This window comes from Myxocyprinus asiaticus, chromosome 31 (assembly GCF_019703515.2).
Source record: "Myxocyprinus asiaticus isolate MX2 ecotype Aquarium Trade chromosome 31, UBuf_Myxa_2, whole genome shotgun sequence".
Classification (NCBI taxonomy): Eukaryota; Metazoa; Chordata; class Actinopteri; order Cypriniformes; family Catostomidae; genus Myxocyprinus; species Myxocyprinus asiaticus.
Genome location: NC_059374.1, coordinates 519775 through 546761, shown reverse-complemented (window position 1 = coordinate 546761; position 26987 = coordinate 519775). Strand labels below are relative to the sequence as shown.

General features: G+C 37.9%; 1 protein-coding gene across 6 annotated transcripts in view; it reads right to left on the bottom strand.

The window, feature by feature from the left end:
- Window positions 1–6878: 6878 nt before the first annotated feature.
- stx1a (syntaxin 1A (brain)) overlaps window positions 6879–26987 on the bottom strand; it is a 122058-nt gene continuing 101949 nt past the window's right edge. For 3 of the 6 annotated variants that reach the window (XM_051665222.1, XM_051665219.1, XM_051665220.1), the window contains 2 exons: window positions 16484–16594; window positions 15128–15345 (listed from right to left, as the gene is read on the bottom strand). In XM_051665222.1, coding sequence (XP_051521182.1) covers window positions 15268–15345; window positions 16484–16594 — 189 coding nt within the window. In that variant the 3' untranslated portion in view covers window positions 15128–15267. Of the gene's footprint in view, window positions 7540–15127; window positions 15402–16251; window positions 16363–16483; window positions 16595–17097; window positions 17146–26987 lie in introns of those variants that run through there. The other 3 variants (XR_007894120.1, XM_051665223.1, XM_051665221.1) reach the window with 3 other exon arrangements.

Genomic DNA, 26987 nt, shown 5'->3' with positions numbered 1-26987 from the left:
CCCACATGAGGTTGAGGGGGAAACACTTCAAATAAAATTTCTTTCAGTAAAAGCAACAAAAAAATAAAGCTAGTCCATAAAGTGAGTCTTCAGTCTGTTGATATTTGAAAATTAGACTTCTCCCTTCACCACTATTTAAAAAAAAACGCCAACAGTCAAATAGGCACGTTTTGACTGGCTGCCATCTTGCCGCCCCCCTAGCCCCGGTCAGTCTGGTCTGTGTGGCGTAAAGATGTGTGCCCCTTTATGGAGAAGGACGTAAGCACATCCGGGGTAGAGGGACACGCAATTGACGTAGGATGTAGAGTTACATTCAGTTCGGCAATAAAGAAAGGAATACACACTATTGAAGGGTAGTGAATTCATTTATTGATAACACGACAGTCTGATCTGATGATTTTAGAGGGTTTTTGGGCACTTGAGAGCTTGTCAGGCTGGGAGAACAACTAATGCCGCCCACACACTATACGACTTTCAAAGTCGTCGAATTGCTGTTCTTTCACACTACACAACTTTCTGTCTATAATGGGGTCTCTTGAAATTGCTGTGGTTTGCACATTACACGAGGGATTGGCAACAGGGGGTCACACATTACAAAACATTTCACTAGGAAGAATCACCGACAACTTTGTCTGGTCTCCAAACTATGTTTCACAACAAAACGCACGTGATACAGGAAATGACGTAAGATCACGCGTGAGACAGGAGTTCTTTCCTCTAAAAATGGTGGTCCGCAAGAAGCTTGCAATCCAAGTTGTTTATGTGCTGATTTGCATACATTTTTTTTTTTTACATTTAAAAAAAAAAGGAAAAGAAATGAATATGGAGGAGAGAATGGTTGGGGAGACGCGGGCAGCAAGGATTGTCTGTTCTGCAGAGATAGTTGAAGGTAAATAAATAATTTTGCAATGAACGCAGGTAGCTGCCTGCCTGGCTCGACAAGAACATGTTTGTGCTTTGTTTTTGTTTAAAATAATTGAAAAGCGTATGTGTATGTAAATTTATTCTGATAGAAACTCTATTTAAATATCTCTCTGGCATCTGCGACGCATCGGCGCATCTCTCAGATCGCGTCTTTGAAAATTCACACATAGTGATCGTTGCACACGGGAGCCAGCACCGATTTGCCTCTGATTTCTGGCCTTTGTCGGCAATCTCCATTAACTGTTGGCAAGTGGAAAATCAGGGCTAAAACCGTGAAGTGTAAACTTGGCATAAACCAACTTAAACTAGCCAACCACCTTAGTCTGGTTTAATATGTTTTTAAGCAAGTAAAGGCTTTTTCAATGTTAATGGAACCACTAACAGCACTGACAAATTTCCAAACAGAATGTGATATGATGCATAAATCCTAAAATAATCTTGGAAAAAATATGACGCTACAACAGATATCTTTTTTTTTTAATGCGCTGTTTGGGCCACTGGAAAGCACCCAGCTGGAAAGCCGTTTCTGGGCAGTACGCTGTCAGAGCCAAAGCTTCGGATTTAGACTAATTGACTCTATATCCTGAAAACTTAGGAAAGGAATGAATAATTCTGTGGAGGCAAGGCATAGATCTACTGGGGTCAGAGACAAATAATAAAATATCATCTGCGTAAAGCAAGAGTTTATGAGCCATACCTCCTGCCACCACCCCTAGAAAATCATCCTCCTTTCTTATCGCAGTTGCTAATGGTTCCAGGGCAAGACAGAACAATAATGGGGAAAGAGGGCAACCCTGCCGGGTACCCCTATCCAGAGTAAAATAATCTGAAATTAGTCCATTTGTTTGTACCGCCGCTACTGGGTGTCTATAAAGTAACTTAATCCGTCCAATAAACGTACTGCCGAACCCATATATTTCCAAAACCTTAAAAAGATAATCCCATTCTACCATATCAAATGCCTTTTCGGCGTCAAGTGAGATGGCAGCGACCGGTGATTGTTCATTCGCTACTGACCACATGATATTGATGAGACGCCTAATGTTATCAGAAGAGCTGCGGCCCCAAATAAACCCCACCTGATCTATATGTATAAGAGATGTCATAACTTTACTTAATCGATTAGTCAGAATGTTTGACAAAATGTTTACATCTAACTGGATCAGGGAAATTGGATGGTAACTTTTACACTCGCTTGGATCTTTGTCCTTTTTAAGAATCAGACTGATTCGGGCTTGTGTCATGGTTGGTGGAAGCTTTCCATTCTTTAATGATACAGTATAAACTTCTAGCAAAAGTGGAGCCAGTTCTGTAGCATAAGATTTGAAAAACTCAGCAGCAAAGCCATCAGGCCCTGGAGCCTTGCCTGTAGGTAAGGCCTTAATTACCTCGCCAAGCTCCTCCAAGTTTGTCTCAGAATCAAGATAATTTTTTGCTCAGTTGTCAGCTTAGGGAGATCTAATGGTTCAACAAAGTTTCTAATATCTTCATCAGTAGACGAAGACATGGAACTATAGAGATCAAAGTAGAATTCTTTAAAAGCATTATTAATATCAATGGCCGAGGAAAATATTTCACCACCAGCAGATTTCACTGAGGGAATGGTTGAAAAAGACTCTCTCTGTTTTATATATCTAGCCAAAAGTTTTCCTGCTTTGTCCCCCGACTCAAAGAATTGCCCTGAATAACCAAAACTCCACTTTCTGCGACAAAATAGTATTATATATATATTTCAATCGGGCCAATTCTCTGAGGCCATCAGATGACAAACGGTGCTTCGGCATTTTTTATTTTCCTTCCAACTCCACAAGTTCTCGTGCTTTGGATTTTTTGGTGAATGGGGCATACTGTATGATCCGACCCCTAAGAACCACCTTAAGTGCCTCCCAAGCCACACCCACAGTGGATACTGAGGACCAATTGGTCTCCATATAAACATTGATTTCAGTCTTTAACATTTGTTGGAATTCAGTATTTTGCAAAAGGGACACATGTAGGCGCCAACTATATGATTTATTTTTCTCCGTGTGTGGCAACACCTCTAAACTCACCAGGGCGTGATTTGAGACCAAGATATTTCCAATTGAACAGTTAACAACAGATGAAATGAGGGATTTGGATATAAAACAAAAATCTATTCTACAATAAATCTTATGGACTGATGAAAAAAATGTATAGTCTCTACCAGATGGGTTCAAAAGTCTCCAAATATCTGCAAGACCAAGATTTTTACACATCCTGTGAAGCGTCAATGTTGCTCTAGGGGGCTTACACACTTTTGCTTCACTATGATCAAGGACTGAGTCCATCAACAGATTAAAGTCTCCTCCCAATATTATAACATGAGGGGTGCCAGTGGTTTGCAACATCCCTTCAAGATCTATAAAAAAGCCCTGATCATCAGCGTTAGGCGCATAAATATTAGCAAAAATCAATAAAACAATAATGACTCTTTCTAATTTATCTTTAATTTGTTTAAGACATTTGAATTGTAGATGTTTATTTACCAATATAATGACTCCCTTGCTCTTCCTTGAGCCAACACTAAAGAAAACATGCCCACCCCATATCTTCCCAAATTTTCCGCTTTCTGCGGAGAAAGGTGTGTTTCTTGAAGCAACACTATATCATATTTCTTACGTTTAAGAAAAGAAATAACCTTCCTTCTTTTTATGGGGTGCCCCAACCCATTCACATTCCATGTGGAGAGAGACAATCCACTCATATTAACAACTGACATATTGATATAATAAAAAATAAATAAAACAAACTGTGTTTCAAAAACAAAATTATACAGACCACATTCCCCATTAGTGAAACAATCAAACCCCTAACTTCCCCCCAAACAAAACAAACAGAAAAAAAGAAAAACGTGCGCATTAACCCCGCGCACGAGAGCGCCAACCGGCGACAGTCCCTCTAAACTCAAAAGATCCATGAATGCCCACAAGCCCCCACGACAACTTTGCCATCGGATTGCACAATTTTGCCTCACAAATTTGTGAAATAAAATTACATAACAGAAAATACTTTGTAAAATAACCCCCAGCCAAAAGGAAGAATGAACACAGAACATGTAGATTAATTCACAGAACTGTTTTAAAGGTGTGATCCTCCACACAACAAATTTCAGCGGATATAAAACCGTTCAGTTTCACGGATAGACAAATGAATGTTCAGTGAGCCAGCTGTTATGAGTTCAGCGGATGACGTAATCATTCCAGTGTCCCATAAACGGAACAAGCTCCAGCCGCTAGGCGGAGCCAATACAAAAAGAAACAAAACTGACATCCCGGTTCCCCGGATGGTCAAGTCAATTCACTTGGAGGCCGCATAAAAGTATATACCATGACTTACGCAATCTGTCAACTTTATAAAAGACATCCTTTGTGTGAGCATGTAGATATTTTGCGGTCATCCGTAGTGTCCACTCCCAAACTGGCTGGGAAATTCCATGCAAAAGTAATCTTCCGTCAATGCAAAAGCTTCTTTAAGGAAAGTGTTATTCACAAAACAAACTCCAGCCGCTAGGCGGAGCCAACGCAAAAAGAAACCAAAATGACACCCAGCTTCCTCAAAAGCCAGAGTAAGTACAGCGAGTGGACCCACTCACATGAGAAATACCCAATGGTTTACTCACCCATTGATTCAATAAAAGACATTGCCTGATTGGGACTGTCCTTCGTTTCTATTCTCAGTTTGGCCGGGAACATCAGAGCAAAAGTGATCTTTTGCTGATGCAAGAGTTTCTTGCATTCCCTGAACCGATCGCGTTTCTCTCTTGTCGAACTCGCAAAGTCCGGGAACAAGAAAATATTATGATTCCTATTATGAAAGCTTCCCTTTGCTCCTCGCCTGGAGCAACACGAGATCTTTATCGGATGACCTCAGAAATTTGGTCAGAATCAATCGGGGCCTATCTCCCTCAGCAGATCTCCGAGCAGGGACTCTGTGAGCTCGCTCGATTTCCAGCTTGTGGCCTGTTATGTCGAGCAGACTCGGGAAAAGCTCGTCTAGGAATTTCACCATATCTCTGCCCTCCTCATGCTCAGGAATTCCAACAATTCTGACGTTATTCCTGCGGCTTCTATTCTCAAGATCTTCAAGCTTTTCAAGAATACATTCCAGATCAACTTTGGTCGCGGGTGGATTAACGGTTAATTCCCTCTCCGAAGATTCCAGACAATCGATTGGTCTCTCAGCATCAGTCACTCTTGTAACTAACTCAGAGAATTTTATTTCCTTCGCCGTAATCGATCGATGTATTACAGCGAGATCCTCCAAGTCAGCAAGAACCTTCGTCATCATCACCGATATGTTGGACAAATGTCGCTGGATTCCTTCTCCCGCCACGCCATCCAAATCAAGTCCCCGGTCTGTAGGCCTGTCGGGGTTTTCATCCTGTACATGTAAGTGTCTTTTAATGTCTCCAGAGCCTGATGATTTTGACTTCTTTGCCATGTTTTACCTCAAAGAGCAAATGTGTAACTGGGTGTATTGAATTTCACCAGATTATAACATTAGAATAATTAAAAATTTAGCAAAGTGCACAGAGCTCATCGTTCACACGTCTGCTTCTTGCATGGCGTCACGTGACCTCCCAACAGATATCTTTTTAATCATCCTGGGGGACAGTCTTTGGTTAGAAAGTGGAACGATGACAAATGTTGTGGTCTGCATTGTTACATTTTTAGAGAGGTGCATGTCAGGCAACAGCGTAGGTTTAACGCAGAAGTACAAATTGGCTTTTAATCGTGCTAGCTGGGAAACCGGTCAACACAGCTTTGCAGTAGTCCAGTCTTGAGATGACAAGAGCTTGTATCAGGAGCTGCACAGCATATTCAGACAGGAAAGATTTGAAGTTTTTTCCTGATGTTGTAAAGTGCAAACCTGCATGATCGGATGGTTGAAGATGTTGAAGTTCAGCTAGTCATCAAACACCATTCCCAGGTTCCTGGCTGTCCTGGTTAGCATTAGTGTTGTTGAACCGATGGGTTGGCTGGGATCACAAGGAGTTCTGTCTTCTATCCTTTGTATTAGAATCATTCCTGATATTTCAAAAAGTGGCGGGAAAATGTCGCACACATCCCACCTATATATGATGCCAATGCTGTCAAGTCCATAAACCGAGTTAAAGCAGGTAGAGGTCAGTGAAGTGTCATTTTGAGTTTTGTTTACTAAAAATGTTCACTTCCGCCCAGCTCGTTGACGAGGGTGGAGTTCAAACGGCCTCCCACGAGACGTAAGCACGTAAGCCTCAGCGCTGAAGTGCAGTGTTGTTTACAACACAGGATCATACATAGATGCCTCATTCAGCTGGTTTGGATACATCAACTGGGGAACCATCCTGGACTGGTGAACAAGGAGAGCTGTTTGAATCGGTTTGAATGCAGGTGAATGGAGGAGATGTCTCAGAATGCTGCATAAACTCCTTTTGTGTGGAAACAGTATCGCATTCCATAGAATCAGCTGCTAATAAGGGATCTATGTATGAATATCTATGCAAAGGAGGCTTATGCGCTTGCGTCGCATGAGAGGCAGTTTGAACTCCACCCTTGTCAATGAGCTGGCCGGAAGCCAGTAAAAAAATGTTTAAATCTAAAATCTATTAGTAAAAAAAATCTATTTCTTACACACATCTAGTGTTTTGCTTCAGAAGACATGCATTAATCCACTGGAGTCATTTGGATTACTTTTGTGAGTAAATGATTTTTCATTTTCAAGAATTTTCATTATTAGGTGAAGTATTCCTTTAAGGGTGTCAGAGAGACAAGAGTGGAGAATGATCTCAGGAAACTAAATTATGACTGTTTTGATGCAACAAAATTCGGAAACATGATTAGAGGACCTCAGGAACAAATATATAATCAGTATATGAGCCCTTTAAAATAAATAATTTTTATTATTTCAAAATTGAACACTGTAACATAACCTAAAATGTTAAAGACAAGAAAAATAAAATTGCAAAACAATAAGTTTATCATACTTAGCATGGAGAATAGGTAGTCTTGTTTTGTCTGTTATCATTTGGGCTACATTTCACTGTCACATTCAAATCAAAAGTCATTTAAGATTAAGATTAAGATTATACATGATCACGTACAGAGCAAACTCAAAATGTACTAGTGTGCCGTTTATAGCAGAATGTGTTTAAAAAAGTTTCTAGCCCAGCATTTTAGACAAATATTTTTTTATACATACAATAATGATACAACTTAATAATGAGTTAATGATAATATAGTATGATAATCTGTTTCTGCCAGGATCTTTATATAGATTGAATGATTGTGTTTCATTCACAGCACCTCAAAGCATCACAAAGTTTGTTTCACTCTCACAGGAGCGACTCTCTTTATACACCATAATTAATTTGTACACATTGGAATCATTTTTATACAACGACACACAACAGTGAGGTTACAGAACTGCACAGCGGCACAAATAACAGACAAACATGCATATGAACCAGTCTCTTTATTATCTGCTCCAGATGCATCATATTCAGCGTGTTTGTGTCATTTGTATTGAATGTGTATTTCAGGCCAACACGCCACCAACAGTAGAAGCAATAATGATTCCAAGCAGCACACAACAGATCAGAATCAGCACTTTCTTCTGTATTTAAAAGAATTAAAAGTACCACAGCACAAAAAAAAACAAAAAACAGTTGACAATATTCCAGGCAGCGTGAAAAGAGAGCAGAGAATAAAGAGTTAATGAATCATGATAACCATTTTAAACATTCATTCCCCCCTCAAAGCGGACAGCATATTCTGTTTATTTAAGACACATCTTGTGGATAAAACTTGCCAAATATTTAGTGGATATACAATACTTTTTATGGAAAAATGATTTAGTTAATACAGTAAATGAGCGTTCACCAATATGAGGCAAAATTCTATTGAGAAAATCTCATGAAACCTGTCAAGAACATGTCCACCTCATATTTCACCCAAGAATCAAATGAAATAAGTATATTATATAAGAAATTATGGTCTGCATAAAGAAACAAAGCCTATTTTTAGAATCATTAAGAGTTTTTGCTTCGACATAAAAAAAAAAGAATTGTTGTATTAAAGATGAAGTTTACAAACCAAATTGAGCTAAAAATGCCACAAAAGTGTTGTTTGTAGGAATAAAACACCTTGTTTCCGAAAGATTATTGGAGGTTTAGTCTTTAAAAATGATTATTTACTGTATGTGGACCAATAATTTACGCAGTAATGACACATTTTGAGTGCCTGATGGTAGTTTTCATTCTTATGTGCCTTTTCTGGCTTTAGAAGTGTGTTAAACATGAGGATTCATAATTATCAACCTGTTCCGTGTCCAACATAATCATACAACTGGTTTCGTTGACAGTTCAAAAAGAACCTACATTTATTTCTTCACTGTAAACCATATCCCTTTTATACACACTACTGGTCAAAAGTTTTGAAACACTTACTCATTCTTTATTATAATTTATTTCTTCACATTTTAGAATAATAGTAAAGTCATCAAAACTATGGAATAACATTAATGGAACTATGGGAATTATGTTGTGACTAAACAAAATCCAAAATAAATCAAAACTGTGTTATATTTTAGCATCTTTAAAGTAGTCACCCTTTGCCTAGAATTTGCAGACATGTACTCTTGACATTTTCTCAACCAACTTCTTGAGGTATCACCCTGGGATGCTTTTTAAACAGTATTGAAGGAGTTCCCATCTATGTTGGGCACTTATTGGCTGCTTTTCTTTATTATTTGGTCCAAGTCATAAATTTCAAAAACCTTTTTTTTTTTTAATTAAATTTGAGTTTTATAATGAAATAAATTAATATGGTGGCACAATTATATTTTTGTCTACAAAACTAATTTCAAACATTTAAGCATACACCTTCAGATCAAAAGATTTTTAAGATCATGAGAAACATTTCAGTCAAGTGTTTCAAAACTTTTGACCGGTAGTGTACATACATAACTTTTTATTAACATACAAACATTATTAGATTATATAATCCTTAACAGATTATTAAAACTGTAGCACTGCTCGTATCCACAATTGAAATCTGCTGTTTAAAAGAAGCACACTTATTTCATCTCTATTCATGAGAATTGAAATGAGAATCACTGTTGTTCACAATGAGAATTACAAAAAAGAACGAATGTGTATGATGTCATTTAGAACAAAATCTGGCCAAAAAGAAGGTGTTTTTGCATTCGTTTCGGTGGTTCGTAACAGCTCCACTATGGCAAGCAGAATTCACTTTTATTCATTCGCAGGATATGAATTGTTGATATCAACAATTCAATTTTCAATAGTTAGAATTCTAATTCTTGATATCAGTAATTATATTTCCACTAGTAAAAACATGAATTCTTGATATCAACAATGATGTCATCACTTGTAGAAATCACATTCTTGATATCAAAAATGCAATTTCAACTAGTAAAACCCTCATTTTTGATATCTATAATTGAATTTTCACTAGTAACGTTTGACACCGATATGTCATTCACTCTTATTCAAAACACAGTTATTGATATAAAAAAATTAGTTTCTTACTAGTTGAAAGTCCAATTTCACATATCAAGAATCCTTTTCTTACTAGTAAAAAATATAATTTTTGATATCAAGAATGTAATTTCTACTAGTGGAAATGCCCATTTTAGATAACAACAATTGAATTCCAACTAGTAAAAATGCTCATTTTTGATATTAGTCGTTCGGTTTTCACTAGTGACAATTTTAATTTCTGATATCTGTAATATACAGGTGCATCTCAATAAATTAGAATGTCATGGAAAAGTTCATTTATTTCAGTAATTCAACTCAAATTGTGAAACTCGTGTATTAAATAAATTCAATGCACACAGACTGAAGTAGTTTAAGTCTTTGGTTCTTTTAATTGTGATGATTTTGGCTCACATTTAACAAAAACCCACCAATTCACTATCTCAAAAAATTAGAATACATCATAAGATCAATAAAAAAACATTTTTAGTGAATTGTTGGCCTTCTGGAAAGTATGTTCATTTACTGTATATGTACTCAATACTTGGTAGGGGCTCCTTTTGCTTTAATTACTGCCTCAATTTGGCGTGGCATGGAGGTGATCAGTTTGTGGCACTGCTGAGGTGGTATGGAAGCCCAGGTTTCTTTGACAGTGGCCTTCAGCTCATCTGCATTTTTTTGGTCTCTTGTTTCTCATTTTCCTCTTGACAATACCCCATAGATTCTCTATGGGGTTCAGGTCTGGTGAGTTTGCTGGCCAGTCAAGCACACCAACACCATGGTCATTTAACCAACTGTTGGTGCTTTTGGCAGTGTGGGCATGTGCCAAATCTTGCTGGAAAATGAAATCAGCATCTTTAAAAAGCTGGTCAGCAGAAGGAAGCATGAAGTGCTCCAAAATTTCTTGGTAAACGGGTGCAGTGACTTTGGTTTTCAAAAAACACAATGGACCAACACCAGCAGATGACAATGCAGCCCAAATCATCACAGACTGTGGAAACTTAACACTGGACTTCAAGCAACTTGGGCTATGAGCTTCTCCACCCTTCCTCCAGACTCTAGGACCTTGGTTTCCAAATGAAATACAAAACTTGCCCTCATCTGAAAAGAGGACTTTGGACCACTGGGCAACAGTCCAGTTCTTCTTCTCCTTAGCCCAGGTAAGACGCCTCTGACGTTGTCTGTGGTTCAGGAGTGGCTTAGCAAGAGGAATACGACAACTGTAGCCAAATTCCTTGACATGTCTGTGTGTGGTGGCTCTTGATGCCTTGACCCCAGCCTCAGTCCATTCCTTGTGAAGTTCACCCAAATTCTTGAATCGATTTTGCTTGACAATCATAAGGCTGTGGTTCTCTTGGTTGGTTGTGCATCTTTTTCTTCCACACTTTTTCCTTCCACTCAACTTTCTGTTAACATGCTTGGATACAGCACTCTGTGAACAGCCAGCTTCTTTGGCAATGAATGTTTGTGGCTTACCCTCCTTGTGAAGGGTGTCAATGATTGTCTTCTGGACAACTGTCAGATCAGCAGTCTTCCCCATGATTGTGTAGCCTAGTGAACCAAACTGAGAGACCATTTTGAAGGCTCAGGAAACCTTTGCAGGTGTTTTGAGTTGATTAGCTGATTGGCATGTCACCATATTCTAATTTTTTGAGATAGTGAATTGGTGGGTTTTTGTTAAATGTGAGCCAAAATCATCACAATTAAAAGAACCAAAGACTTAAACTACTTCAGTCTGTGTGCATTGAATTTATTTAATACACAAGTTTCACAATTTGAGTTGAATTACTGAAATAAATGAACTTTTCCACGACATTCTAATTTATTGAGATGCACCTGTACACTGGCAGCCAAAAGTTTGGAATAATGTACAGATTTTGCTCTTAGGAAAGAAATTGACAACGCAACGCGGTACAGAACATGACAATCCATGTGAAGACTGACAAAGGAAACAGGAAAAACAAGGGCTTAAATACATGGGGGCAAACAAGGGAACGAGGAACACCTATGGAAACAATCAGGGGAAAACCAATCATAAAATGAAACTACAAAAGGACTACAAATTAACAGGAAACAGGAACATGGGATCTAAACAATAATTTCAACATATGTCAATACAAAAAACAGGGAATATGTGACAAGCACTAACAATAACCTTGGCTATAACATGGGTTTCCATCCAACTATTTTGATGTGCATTTTGAAATTGCACATAAGAAATCCTGAATGGAAACACTTGATATGCGAATAAACATTCACTTAAAACACTTAAAATTTAATGTGCTAGGAGGAGGTGGATTTTCTAGAGTTTTGCATTAGTTAAAATGCGCATTAAGGTGATGGAAATGGTTTAATAGCAAAACGATGATGTGTTTTCACCATTCGTGCATGTGATATGAGTGTGCGATAGCATGATGTGACTAGCCCACCGAAAGGTCCGACCTTGGCACACAATTCTTTGAACATAGCACTTGTCATTCGGAAGTGTTTAACCCCCAGCTGGTCAATAAAGTGGGTCCTCACAATCTGCCAGAACAGTTTTGAGAGCGGGCACTCCCAGGTATGCGGAGACTGGCAGCGTGTGGGCATCGCAGCTATTTCAGCCCACATTATATCAGATATTACACTTATTCTGCGGTGTCTCGTGGATGCATTTAATGAAATTAGATATTTGCCCCAATCTTGCAAATAAAACTGTTCCCAAAGCAGGGAGAGGTCATTCAGTGGCTCCCCCATGAAAATGCGCAACAATTCGTATTTTCTTAAGTCTAATTTTTAGAAATGCTCTTAAAAAATATGAAAAATTTTGGATCGAAATATACAGTACACACATATATATATATGCGCTTATATTAAGAGCCACACATTTAAATTTCATAACACAATAATTGCGTGATCTTTAGCTAATATTAGTTTTTCTCGATTGCTTAAACACTATAACCAGGCTTTTGAAATAAAATTTCAAAACCATAACGGCATTTATCAAAAAGCACACCCATTTCCCTAAATTATAAACACTATTCCCCTGTTTTGACACATGAGTCAGATTTGTTGAACTGTTTACTGCAAAACTCTACACACAAATCCCTTCATTTCTCATTGCCTACACCATGTGGTCATTTAGAAAGCACTAGCATTTAATATTGTTCACTCAAGTCAGCACAGCTTGAGCTCAATTAGCACACAATTACCCAGGTGGAAACACTAACAGTCAAAATTCATCACGCACCAATCAGAACCTACAATAGATAGATAAAAGGGCCCGAGTCAGTTCATTCAGTTTTGGAACAATGGATCCAGAGAGATGTGAAGGAAGAGGTCGAGGACACTGGAGAGTGTAACGTTGTTGGCTGCTGACAATGACGAAGATGACGTGAAGATGAAGAACCCAAGTGCAGTTTATTTCCAAAGTGAGAACCAATAACCCTGACTACAAAACAAAACATGAACATGGACTAAACTAGACTAGACTAGACTTGACTTGACTACAGCATACCAAACACATACCATCACATTCAATACTTGACAACTAGACAATGCAAACATGAGGGCTTAAATACAAGACATGGGAGAACATAAACCAATGAACAAACAGAACTCATAACAAGCTAATTAAACAATAAACCAATGAAAACATGACACTTGAACATGGAGGGAAAACAGAAATCACATGACATGAAACAGGAACTAGAATTTCAAAATAAAAGACATGAATCAACAGAATACACATGACAGAGAGGAGGAGGAGGAAGGGCAGTAGGGAGTGGAGGAGGAGGAGGAGGAGGAGGACAACGACGAGGAAGGGCAAGGAGACAAGCAGTCTCGGATGAAATTCATGCCACTTTAGTTGACTATGTCCTTGTCCATGGTATGACTGAGGGATGCTGGGACAGAATAATTTTGTTGTTGTTTGGTGTATTGTACTGTACAGTATACATTTATTGTCTCTCTTGTTGTGCTCATCATGTGAAAAGGTTTTTGAGGGGGAGAATCATAAGCAACATAACTTATTATGTTATGTTTCCGCACCCAAGAATTTCACACACCATTGCACTTGTGTAAATGGCTGTGTGACAAATGTGATTTGATTTGATTATTACCGGTTTTTGTAGTATTGTTTTGAATGTATCTCACCAGTGTGTAAGACTGTTGTAGTGTGTGTGTTTTTGAGGGCTTGTGTGTCATGTCTGAGGGTAAAGTTTGGTTTTTCAGCAAGATTCAATGGTTTTGAGTGGAGAGCTTTATTTTGACCTGAAAATAGGAAGTTTGGGGAATTGGGTGAGAAGATATGGATTTGTGTTTAAAGTTTTGAGAAAAGGAGGCATAATTTCAAGAAATGTGTTTAAACAATTGAGAAATACATTTTTGATATCAATAACTGTTTTGAATAAGAGTGAATGACATATCGGTGTGAATCCTTACTAGTGAAAATTCAATTATAGATATCAAAAATTTGTTTTTTTACTAGTTGAAATTGCATTTTTGATATCAAGAATGTGATTTCTACGAGTGATTATGTCATTGCTGATATCAAGAATTCACATTTTTACAAGTGGAAATTGAATTGTTGGCATCAACAATACATATCCTGCAAATTAATAGAAGCTAAAATGGCTTGCCATACTCCCCATGGCGAACTTTTAGGAAAACTTCTAACAGGCTGCTAAACCCCTTCTTACTGCCATTGGTCCACGTCATCGGTAGGTGTGACCTGAAGTTCCACCTACTACTTTGTTTACGTTTTTCAGTCAGTATTCAACATGAACACACCAGCGTGAAAGAACATGTCATGCTATTTTGTTTTGTTTAATTCATCTACAAAAGGAATCAAATCTACTCAAATACTCTCAAGTGCCCATTCACTCATGTGCCATCTGCAGCGAAAGCCATTCACACATCTGCCCAAAGTAACATATGCCTCTCTTATCATCATTCTTTTGTCTGTATTCTCTTTGCAGTAGTATCAGTGTCATAATAAATTACAATAACAGAGTGTAATCGAGGGTAGTATGGCCGCGTATAGCGTGTTAGTACACTAGCATCATGAATTCTGAATGTAAACAAGACGAAATAAGCATTTTCTACTGCATATATATTAATTTAAATCATCGAGTGGTTAAAACGGCTTCTTTTCCTGACCTCATGTGAACTGTACTTGGAATGAGGCATAAAGTCATTAACACATTTTAATGTCACATTAGTTTAGGTTTTACATGTAGTGTCCTCATATTTAATACTCCTCTAAACCCTTCCCACAGCGGTGTGATGGGTGTCCGAATGTTCGCAAACAGTATACCGTTGTTCAGCTGTTTAGAACTTCTTTTTACCCCTGAATGAAGTAGTACTTCTCCGGAAGTATATTGGGGCCTTTACTGTAATTGTTACAAAAATAATGATGTAATGCAAAAATATTAATGAACATAAATATAGACTCATTGTCTTTTAGCAAAATATAATTGATTTATTCTTTCTCCTGATAGTGGTGCGAAATATCCTATCTTAACACTTTCTTCTCCACATCTGCAGCATTTGAACTGAAGGAGCACAGCACTTTATAAACACTTTATTACATGAACACAAATAAAAAGCCTCATCACAACACACTCACTCATGCATCACAAACATGCCACAATGCAACAAGAGCAAACACAACACACTACAAAAAAACAACACTACACAAAACATGAAGTTCTCACATACATCTCATTTCATCATACAGTACATTTATTATACATTAAAACTTTACATAATTTCACCATCATGTGTGTGACAAATGAAACTGTCCATCTTTACATCTTCTGAGCATCATATATATGTTTGAACGGGCCAATCAGAGCTCTTGATCAGCTCAATCCAATTGCAAGTGAGATGATGAGGACGAGAAGACAGATGGCCACACAAACCGCTATCAGGATCATCTTCTGGAGAGGACACGCATATATTCACATCATCAGTGCTGCAGGTATTACAGACCTTCCTTCAAAAAGTGCATTCATTTAATTAATTCTCTCAACAGGCCCATTAACGGTCTTATCATTATTTTATTTTGCTTTCAAGGCAACCATTAATGGTGAGACATTACCCCAGTGTTGTTGAAGCCACTTTAAATTATGAGTAACTTGTAACTTGGGAAGCTTCAGTTTCAAAGTAGTAAACTACAGACAAACTACCCATTTTAGAAGTAGATACATTACAAGCTACTAAAAAAGTAGTTTACTACAGTAAAGCTATTTAAGGAAACAATACATTTTCAGATGTATAACTATCAGATAAAATAATATATATTTATATTTATCAATTTATATTCAGAGTGTCACAATATGTGGGTTCTTTTCTGTTGTATTGTGCTTTTATTTTGTTGTTCTTCTATTTCGTAATCTCTGTTTTGTGTTTGGAGTGCTTCCCAAATGTGTCTTGTATTTACATGTTTTTCTTTGTAAGGCTGTTTGTGGTGAGTCTGAAGTTAATTCTCAAGGGGGGAGCGCGTTTGTGTCTGTCGACGTGTGTCTTCCATTCAAGCGCATTGCATTAGCGTTAGTGCCGAAACCATTTGACCATTGTGAGGGCAAAGTCCACCCCAGCACCCCCCTAGATGCAACATCTATTTATTGATTGATGAATAACTTCTATGGCACACTCTATGATGAGCTCGATGACATTTCAAACCATTAGCATTACATTTATATTGACAGCACACACAGAGGAGGTGCAAAGATTCTCAGAGCACTGTAAGGAGTATTCCACTATAAGGGAAAACAGTAAAATGAGATGGATGTGCTGATGATCATGCAGGATGAACAGCAGGTACTACGGTACCATCAACTCACCCGCCGCGCCTTACTCTGGTACTTTACCGCCTTCTTGGTGTCTGACACTGCCTTCTCAACGTAATCCACTGAGTGCTCCACATTATACTCTATACGATCTATCATCTCTCCCTGAGCAGCACCAAAGAAAACCACAGAGGAACAGACACGGGAACAGAGGAGGAAAAGCAAAGGAACAGCCAGAGAGAATGTGATGTCAGATGAGCTTTATGGATCATCTGCTGTATCTCACCGTTCTGCTGCTCTTCTGGACTTTAACAGCTGCTTTTGTTACTTCTTTGGCCTTTTCCACATAATCCTGAGCACTGCTCACATTCTTCTCAATATTATTCACTAACTCTCCCTGAAAGACAAGAAAATAAGACTCAATAAACCAGTTATCTGACAAAAAATTAAAGTATGTCCTGAAAAAACAAGGGATGACAGTGGCACAAGCTGGTTAATATATTCAACACTTTCCATAAAAAGTTACTAAACAGAGCATGAAACTCTCACAGAATAATGTCAACATTTAGATATTTTCAATAAAGTATCAGTAAATGGAGGTGCTTAACCTTCAGAAAATTTTGTTCTGCAACTCTAGGAGTGAAACAAAATATTACATGTTGTTTCATATTCTATTCATTTTAGATATGGTTTGTGATTTTTGCAAATCTATTATTAACATTATTATTGACTTCCTTTTTATCTACATTTGATTATTTAAAACAAATCACATATTTTATTGCTGTCATTTGTACCGTTTGTTGAAAGTGCAATACATTTAAATCAACCCATTTATTTAAATTGGTTTGTTAGTATTGAATGAAAATATCAGCAGAAAATAAGGATTAAAGTTTGAATTACCTTGGGAAGTTAGTGATGACCCATAATTTTCAGCACCATCCTAAAAGACTATGTCATACATCAGATAGACAGATAGAGAATATAACAAAAAAAAAAAAAAAAAACACAGGACAGAGACAGAGCATGTAGAATAGAGAGAGAGAAAAGTGTAGGGAAAACAAGAGCAAACCCTGCTAGGCGAAGCTAACAAGGAGACTGAACAGCAATCAAATCACATTTAAAGCATCTAGTGAATCAGATTATTGAATCAAACAAATAATTGAAATGTTTTTTATAATCTAAATAAAATATATAATATATACTGAAAATATACTGAAAATTTCCCCATTCACTTTACTGGAGGTCAGTGATGATGTCACGTTCTTACAGTGAAGTCTTCTGTCTGTGATGTCATACTCTTACAGTGAAGTGTCTGTCTGTGATAATGTCATGTTCTTACAGTGAAGTCTTCTGTCTCTTATGTCATGTTCTTACAGTGAAGTTTTCTGTCTGTGATGATGTCATGTTCTTACAGTGAAGTCTTCTGCCTGTGATGTCATGTTCTTACAGTGAAGTCTTCTGTCTGTGATGTCATGCTCTTACAGTGAAGTCTTCTATCTGTGATGTCATGTTCTTACAGTGAACTCATCTGTCGGTGATGATGTCATGTTCTTACAGTGAAGTCTTCTGTCTGTGATAATGTCATGTTCTTACAGTGAGGTCTTCTGTCTGTGATGTCATGTTCTTACAGTGAAGTGTCTGTCTGTGATGTCATGTTCTTACAGTGAACTCTTCTGTCAGTGATGTCATGTTACTACAGTGAACTCATTTGTCTGTGATGTCATGTTCTTACAGTGAACTCATCTGTCTGTGATGTCATGTTCTTACAGTGAACTCTTCTGTCTGTGATGTCATGTTCTTACAGTGAAGTTTTCTGTCTGTTATGTCATGTTCTTACAGTGAAGTGTCTGTCTGTGATAATGTCATGTTCTTACAATGAAGTCTTCATTCTGTGATGTCATGTTCTTACAGTGAACTCTTCTGTCTCTTATGTCATGTTCTTACAGTGAAGTCTTCTTTCTGTGATGTCATGTTCTTACAGTGAAGTCTTCTTTCTGTGATGTCATGTTCTTACAGTGAAGTCTTCTTTCTGTGATGTCATGTTCTTACAGTGAAGTCTTCTTTCTGTGATGTCATGTTCTTACAGTGAAGTCTTCTGTCTGTGATGTCATGTTCTTACAGTGAAGTCTTCTGTCTGTGATGTCATGTTCTTACAGTGAAGTCTTCTGTCTGTGATGTCATGTTCTTACAGTGAAGTCTTCTGTCTGTGATGTCATGTTCTTACAGTGAACTCATCTGTCTGTGATGTCATGTTCTTACAGTGAAGTCTTCTGTCTGTGATGTCATGTTCTTACAGTGAAGTCTTCTGTCGGTGATGATGTCATGTTCTTACAGTGAAGTCTTCTGTCGGTGATGATGTCATGTTCTTACAGTGAAGTCTTCTTTCTGTGATGTCATGTTCTTACAGTGAACTCATCTGTCAGTGATGTCATGTTCTTATAGTGAACTCATCAGTCTGTGATGTCATGTTCTTACAGTGAAGTCTTCTGTCTCTTATGTCATGTTCTTACAGTGAAGTTTGCTGTCTGTTATGTCATGTTCTTAACAGTGAAGTCTTCTTTCTGTGATGTCATGTTCTTAACAGTGAAGTCTTCTTTCTGTGATGTCATGTTCTTACAGTGAAGTCTTCTTTCTGTGATGTCATGTTCTTACAGTGAAGGTTTCTGTCTGTGATGATGTCATGTTCTTACAGTGAAACTCATCTGTCAGTGATGATGTCATGTTCTTACAGTGAAGTCTTCTTTCAGTGATGATGTCATGTTCTTACAGTGAAGTCTTCTTTCTGTGATGTCATGTTCTTACAGTGAAGTCTTCTGTCTGTGATAATGTCATGTTCTTACAGTGAAGTCTTCTGTCTGTGATGTCATGTTCTTACAGTGAAGTGTCTGTCTGTGATAATATCATGTTCTTACAGTGAAGTCTTCTGTCTGTGATGTCATGTTCTTACAGTGAAGTTTTCTGTCTGTGATGATGTCATGTTCTTACAGTGAAGTCTTCTGTCTGTGATGTCATGTTCTTACAGTGAAGTCTTCTGCCTGTGATGTCATGTTCTTACAGTGAAGTCTTCTGTCTGTGATGTCATGCTCTTACAGTGAAGTCTTCTTTCTGTGATGTCATGTTCTTACAGTGAACTCATCTGTCGGTGATGATGTCATGTTCTTACAGTGAAGTCTTCTTTCTGTGATGTCATGTTCTTACAGTGAAGTCTTCTTTATGTGATGTCATGTTCTTACAGTGAAGTGTCTGTCTGTGATGTCATGTTCTTACAGTGAACTCTTCTGTCAGTGATGTCATGTTACTACAGTGAACTCATTTGTCTGTGATGGCATGTTCTTACAGTGAACTCATCTGTCTGTGATGTCATGTTCTTACAGTGAACTCTTCTGTCTGTGATGTCATGTTCTTACAGTGAAGTTTTCTGTCTGTTATGTCATGTTCTTACAGTGAAGTGTCTGTCTGTGATAATGTCATGTTCTTACAGTGAAGTCTTCTTTCTGTGATGTCATGTTCTTACAGTGAAGTCTTCTTTCTGTGATGTCATGTTCTTACAGTGAAGGTTTCTGTCTGTGATGATGTCATGTTCTTACAGTAAACTCATCTGTCAGTGATGATGTCATAATCTTACAGTGAAGTCTTCTTTCTGTGATGTCATGTTCTTACAGTGAAGTCTTCTTTCTATGATGTCATGTTCTTACAGTGAAGTGTCTGTCTGTGATAATGTCATGTTCTTACAGTGAAGTCTTCTGTCTGTGATGTCATGTTCTTACAGTGAAGTGTCTGTCTGTGATAATGTCATGTTCTTAGAGTGAAGTCTTCTTTCTGTGATGTCATGTTCTTACAGTGAAGTCTTCTGTCTGTGATGTCATGTTCTTACAGTGAAGTCTTCTGCCTGTGATGTCATGTTCTTACAGTGAAGTCTTCTTTCTGTGATGTCATGTTCTTACAATGAAGTGTCTGTCTGTGATGTCATGTTCTTACAGTGATCTCTTCTGTCTGTGATGTCATGTTCTTACAGTGAACTCATTTGTCTGTGATGATGTCATGTACTTACAGTGAACTCATCTGTCGGTGATGATGTCATGATCTTACAGTAAAGTCTTCTGTCTGTGATGTCATGTTCTTACAGTGAAGTCTTCTGTCTGTGATGTCATGTTTTTACAGTGAAGTTTGCTGTCTGTTATGTCATGTTCTTACAGTGAAGTCTTCTGTCTGTGATAATGTCATGTTCTTACAGTGAAGTCTTCTGTCTGTGATGTCATGTTCTTACAGTGAAGTTTTCTGTCTGTTATGTCATGTTCTTACAGTAAAGTCTTCTGTCTGTGATAATGTCATGTTCTTACAGTGAAGTCTTCATTCTGTGATGTCATGATCTTACAGTGAACTCTTCTGTCTCTTATGTCATGTTCTTACAGTGAAGTCTTCTTTCTGTGATGTCATGTTCTTACAGTGAAGTCTTCTTTCTGTGATGTCATGTCCTTACAGTGAAGGTTTCTGTCTGTGATGATGTCATGTTCTTACAGTAAACTCATCTGTCAGTGATGATGTCATAATCTTACAGTGAAGTCTTCTTTCTGTGATGTCATGTTCTTACAGTGAAGTCTTCTTTCTGTGATGTCATGTTCTTACAGTGAACTCATCTGTCTGTGATGTCATGTTCTTACAGTGAACTCTTCTGTCTGTGATGTCATGTTCTTACAGTGAAGTTTTCTGTCTGTTATGTCATGTTCTTACAGTGAAGTGTCTGTCTGTGATAATGTCATGTTCTTACAGTGAAGTCTTCATTCTGTGATGTCATGATCTTACAGTGAACTCTTCTGTCTCTTATGTCATGTTCTTACAGTGAAGTCTTCTTTCTGTGATGTCATGTTCTTACAGTGAAGTCTTCTTTCTGTGATGTCATGTTCTTACAGTGAAGTCTTCTTTCTGTGATGTCATGTTCTTACAGTGAAGTCTTCTGTCTGTGATGTCATGTTCTTACAGTGAAGTCTTCTGTCTGTGATGTCATGTTCTTACAGTGAACTCATCTGTCTGTGATGTCATGTTCTTACAGTGAACTCATCAGTCTGTGATGTCATGTTCTTACAGTGAAGTCTTCTGTCTGTGATGTCATGTTCTTACAGTGAAGTCTTCTTTCTGTGATGTCATGTTCTTACAGTGAAGTCTTCTGTCTGTGATGTCATGTTCTTACAGTGAAGTCTTCTGTCTCTTATGTCATGTTCTTACAGTGAAGTTTGCTGTCTGTTATGTCATGTTCTTAACAGTGAAGTCTTCTTTCTGTGATGTCATATTCTTACAGTGAAGTCTTCTTTCTGTGATGTCATGTTCTTACAGTGAAGGTTTCTGTCTGTGATGATGTCATGTTCTTACAGTAAACTCATCTGTCAGTGATGATGTCATAATCTTACAGTGAAGTCTTCTTTCTGTGATGTCATGTTCTTACAGTGAAGTCTTCTTTCTATGATGTCATGTTCTTACAGTGAAGTGTCTGTCTGTGATAATGTCATGTTCTTACAGTGAAGTCTTCTGTCTGTGATAATGTCATGTTCTTACAGTGAAGTCTTCATTCTGTGATGTCATGATCTTACAGTGAAATCTTCTGTCTCTTATGTCATGTTCTTACAGTGAAGTCTTCTTTCTGTGATGTCATGTTCTTACAGTGAAGTCTTCTGTCTGTGATGTCATGTTCTTACAGTGAAGTCTTCTGTCTGTGATGTCATGTTCTTACAGTGAACTCTTCTGTCTGTGATGTCATGTTCTTACAGTGAACTCTTCTGTCTGTGATGTCATGTTCTTACAGTGAACTCATCTGTCGGTGATGATGTCATGATCTTACAGTAAAGTCTTCTGTCTGTGATGTCATGTTCTTACAGTGAAGTCTTCTGTCTGTGATGTCATGTTTTTACAGTGAAGTTTGCTGTCTGTTATGTCATGTTCTTACAGTGAAGTCTTCTTTCTGTGATGTCATGTTCTTACAGTGAAGGTTTCTGTCTGTGATGATGTCATGTTCTTACAGTAAACTCATCTGTCAGTGATGATGTTATAATCTTACAGTGAAGTCTTCTTTCTGTGATGTCATGTTCTTACAGTGAAGTCTTCTTTCTATGATGTCATGTTCTTACAGTGAAGTCTTCTGTCTGTGATGTCATGTTCTTACAGTGAAGTATTCTTTCTGTGATGTCATGTTCTTACAGTGAAGTCTTCTCTCTGTGATGTCATGTTCTTACAGTGAAGTGTCTGTCTGTGATGTCATGTTCTTACAGTGAACTCTTCTGTCTGTGATGTCATGTTCTTACAGTGAACTCATTTGTCTGTGATGATGTCATGTTCTTACAGTGAACTCATCTGTCGGTGATGATGTCATGATCTTACAGTAAAGTCTTCTGTCTGTGATAATGTCATGTTCTTACAGTGAAGTCTTCTGTCTGTGATGTCATGTTCTTACAGTGAAGTGTCTGTCTGTGATAATGTCATGTTCTTAGAGTGAAGTCTTCTTTCTGTGATGTCATGTTCTTACAGTGAAGTCTTCTTTCTGTGATGTCATGTTCTTACAGTGAAGTCTTCTGTCTGTGATGTTATGTTCTTACAGTGATGTTTTCTGTCTGTTATGTCATGTTCTTACAGTGAAGTCTTCTGTCTGTGATGTCATGTTCTTACAGTGAAGTCTTCTTTCTGTGATGTCATGTTCTTACAGTGAACTCATCTGTCTGTGATGTCATGTTCTTACAGTGAAGTCTTCTTTCTGTGATGTCATGTTTTTACAGTGAAGTTTGCTGTCTGTTATGTCATGTTCTTACAGTGAAGTCTTCTTTCTGTGATGTCATGTTCTTACAGTGAAGGTTTCTGTCTATGATGATGTCATGTTCTTACAGTAAACTCATCTGTCAGTGATGATGTCATAATCTTACAGTGAAGTCTTCTTTCTGTGATGTCATGTTCTTACAGTGAAGCCTTCTTTCTATGATGTCATGTTCTTACAGTGAAGTGTCTGTCTGTGATAATGTCATGTTCTTTACAGTGAAGTCTTCTGTCTGTGATAATGTCATGCTCTTACAGTGAAGTCTTCTTTCTGTGATGTCATGTTCTTACAGTGAAGTCTTCTGTCTGTGATGTCATGTTCTTACAGTGAACTCTTCTGTCTCTTATGTCATGTTCTTACAGTGAAGTCTTCTGTCTGTGATGTCATGTTCTTACAGTGAAGTCTTCTGCCTGTGATGTCATGTTCTTACAGTGAAGTCTTCTGCCTGTGATGTCATGTTCTTACAGTGAAGTCTTCTGTCTGTGATGTCATGTTCTTACAGTGAAGTCTTCTTTCTGTGATGTCATGTTCTTACTGTGAAGTCTTCTGTCTGTGATGTCATGTTCTTACAGTGAAGTCTTCTGTCTGTGATGTCATGTTCTTACAGTGAACTCTTCTGTCTCTGTCATGTTCTTACAGTGAAGTCTTCTTTCTGTGATGTCATGTTCTTACAGTGAAGTCTTCTGTCTGTGATGTCATGTTCTTACAGTGAAGTCTTCTGTCTGTGATGTCATGTTCTTACAGTGAAGGTTTCTGTCTATGATGATGTCATGTTCTTACAGTAAACTCATCTGTCAGTGATGATGTCATAATCTTACAGTGAAGTCTTCTTTCTGTGATGTCATGTTCTTACAGTGAAGCCTTCTTTCTATGATGTCATGTTCTTACAGTGAAGTGTCTGTCTGTGATAATGTCATGTTCTTACAGTGAAGTCTTCTGTCTGTGATAATGTCATGCTCTTACAGTGAAGTCTTCTTTCTGTGATGTCATGTTCTTACAGTGAAGTGTCTGTCTGTGATAATGTCATGTTCTTACAGTGAAGTCTTCTGTCTGTGATGTAATGTTCTTACAGTGAAGTCTTCTGCCTGTGATGTCATGTTCTTACAGTGAAGTCTTCTGTCTGTGATGTCATGTTCTTACAGTGAAGTCTTCTTTCTGTGATGTCATGTTCTTACAGTGAAGTCTTCTTTCTGTGATGTCATGTTCTTACAGTGAAGTCTTCTGTCTGTGATGTCATGTTCTTAAAGTGAAGTCTTCTGTCTGTGATGTCATGTTCTTACAGTGAACTCTTCTGTCTCTTATGTCATGTTCTTACAGTGAAGTCTTCTTTCTGTGATGTCATGTTCTTACAGTGAAGTGTCTGTCTGTGATAATGTCATGTTCTTAGAGTGAAGTCTTCTTTCTGTGATGTCATGTTCTTACAGTGAAGTCTTCTGTCTGTGATGTCATGTTCTTACAGTGAACTCTTCTGTCTCTTATGTCATGTTCTTACAGTGAAGTCTTCTGCCTGTGATGTCATGTTCTTACAGTGAAGTCTTCTGCCTGTGATGTCATGTTCTTACAGTGAAGTCTTCTGTCTGTGATGTCATGTTCTTACAGTGAAGTCTTCTTTCTGTGATGTCATGTTCTTACAGTGAAGTCTTCTTTCTGTGATGTCATGTTCTTACAGTGAAGTCTTCTGTCTGTGATGTCATGTTCTTAAAGTGAAGTCTTCTGTCTGTGATGTCATGTTCTTACAGTGAACTCTTCTGTCTCTTATGTCATGTTCTTACAGTGAAGTCTTCTTTCTGTGATGTCATGTTCTTACAGTGAAGTGTCTGTCTGTGATAATGTCATGTTCTTAGAGTGAAGTCTTTCTGTGATGTCATGTTCTTACAGTGAAGTCTTTCTGTGATGTCATGTTCTTACAGTGAAGTCTTCTGTCTGTGATGTCATGTTCTTACAGTGAAGTCTTCTGTCTGTTATGTCATGTTCTTACAGTGAAGTCTTCTGTCTGTTATGTCATGTTCTTACAGTGAACTCATCTGTCTGTGATGTCATGTTCTTACAGTGAAGTCATCTGTCTGTGATGTCATGTTCTTACAGTGAAGTCTTCTTTCTGTGATGTCATGTTTTTACAGTGAACTTTGCTGTCTGTTATGTCATGTTCTTACAGTGAAGTCTTCTTTCTGTGATGTCATGTTCTTACAGTGAAGTCTTCTTTCTGTGATGTCATGTTCTTACAGTGAAGGTTTCTGTCTGTGATGATGTCATGTTCTTACAGTAAACTCATCTGTCAGTGATGATGTCATGTTCTTACAGTGAAGCCTTCTTTCTGTGATGTCATGTTCTTACAGTGAAGCCTTCTTTCTGTGATGTCATGTTCTTACAGTGAAGTCTTCTTTCTGTGATGTCATGTTCTTACAGTGAAGTCTTCTGTCTGTGATGTCATGTTCTTACAGTGAAGTCTTCTGTCTGTGATGTCATGTTCTTACAGTGAAGTGTCTGTCTGTGATAATGTCATGTTCTTACAGTGAAGTCTTCTGTCTGTGATAATGTCATGTTCTTACAGTGAAGTCTTCTTTCTGTGATGTCATGTTCTTACAGTGAAGTGTCTGTCTGTGATAATGTCATGTTCTTACAGTGAAGTCTTCTGTCTGTGATGTAATGTTCTTACAGTGAAGTCTTCTGCCTGTGATGTCATGTTCTTACAGTGAAGTCTTCTGTCTGTGATGTCATGTTCTTACAGTGAAGTCTTCTTTCTGTGATGTCATGTTCTTACAGTGAAGTCTTCTTTCTGTGATGTCATGTTCTTACAGTGAAGTCTTCTGTCTGTGATGTCATGTTCTTACAGTGAACTCATCTGTCTGTGATGTCATGTTCTTACAGTGAAGTGTCTGTCTGTGATAATGTCATGTTCTTAGAGTGAAGTCTTCTTTCTGTGATGTCATGTTCTTACAGTGAAGTCTTCTGCCTGTGATGTCATGTTCTTACAGTGAAGTCTTCTGTCTGTGATGTCATGTTCTTAAAGTGAAGTCTTCTGTCTGTGATGTCATGTTCTTACAGTGAACTCTTCTGTCTCTTATGTCATGTTCTTACAGTGAAGTCTTCTTTCTGTGATGTCATGTTCTTACAGTGAAGTGTCTGTCTGTGATAATGTCATGTTCTTAGAGTGAAGTCTTCTTTCTGTGATGTCATGTTCTTACAGTGAAGTCTTCTGTCTGTGATGTCATGTTCTTACAGTGAACTCTTCTGTCTCTTATGTCATGTTCTTACAGTGAAGTCTTCTGCCTGTGATGTCATGTTCTTACAGTGAAGTCTTCTGCCTGTGATGTCATGTTCTTACAGTGAAGTCTTCTGCCTGTGATGTCATGTTCTTACAGTGAAGTCTTCTGCCTGTGATGTCATGTTCTTACAGTGAAGTCTTCTGTCTGTGATGTCATGTTCTTACAGTGAAGTCTTCTTTCTGTGATGTCATGTTCTTACTGTGAAGTCTTCTGTCTGTGATGTCATGTTCTTACAGTGAAGTCTTCTGTCTGTGATGTCATGTTCTTACAGTGAAGTCTTCTTTCTGTGATGTCATGTTCTTACAGTGAAGTCTTCTTTCTGTGATGTCATGTTCTTACAGTGAAGTCTTCTGTCTGTGATGTCATGTTCTTAAAGTGAAGTCTTCTGTCTGTGATGTCATGTTCTTACAGTGAACTCTTCTGTCTCTTATGTCATGTTCTTACAGTGAAGTCTTCTTTCTGTGATGTCATGTTCTTACAGTGAAGTGTCTGTCTGTGATAATGTCATGTTCTTAGAGTGAAGTCTTCTTTCTGTGATGTCATGTTCTTACAGTGAAGTCTTCTGTCTGTGATGTCATGTTCTTACAGTGAAGTCTTCTGTCTGTGATGTCATGTTCTTACAGTGAAGTCTTCTGCCTGTGATGTCATGTTCTTACAGTGAAGTCTTCTGCCTGTGATGTCATGTTCTTACAGTGAAGTCTTCTGCCTGTGATGTCATGTTCTTACAG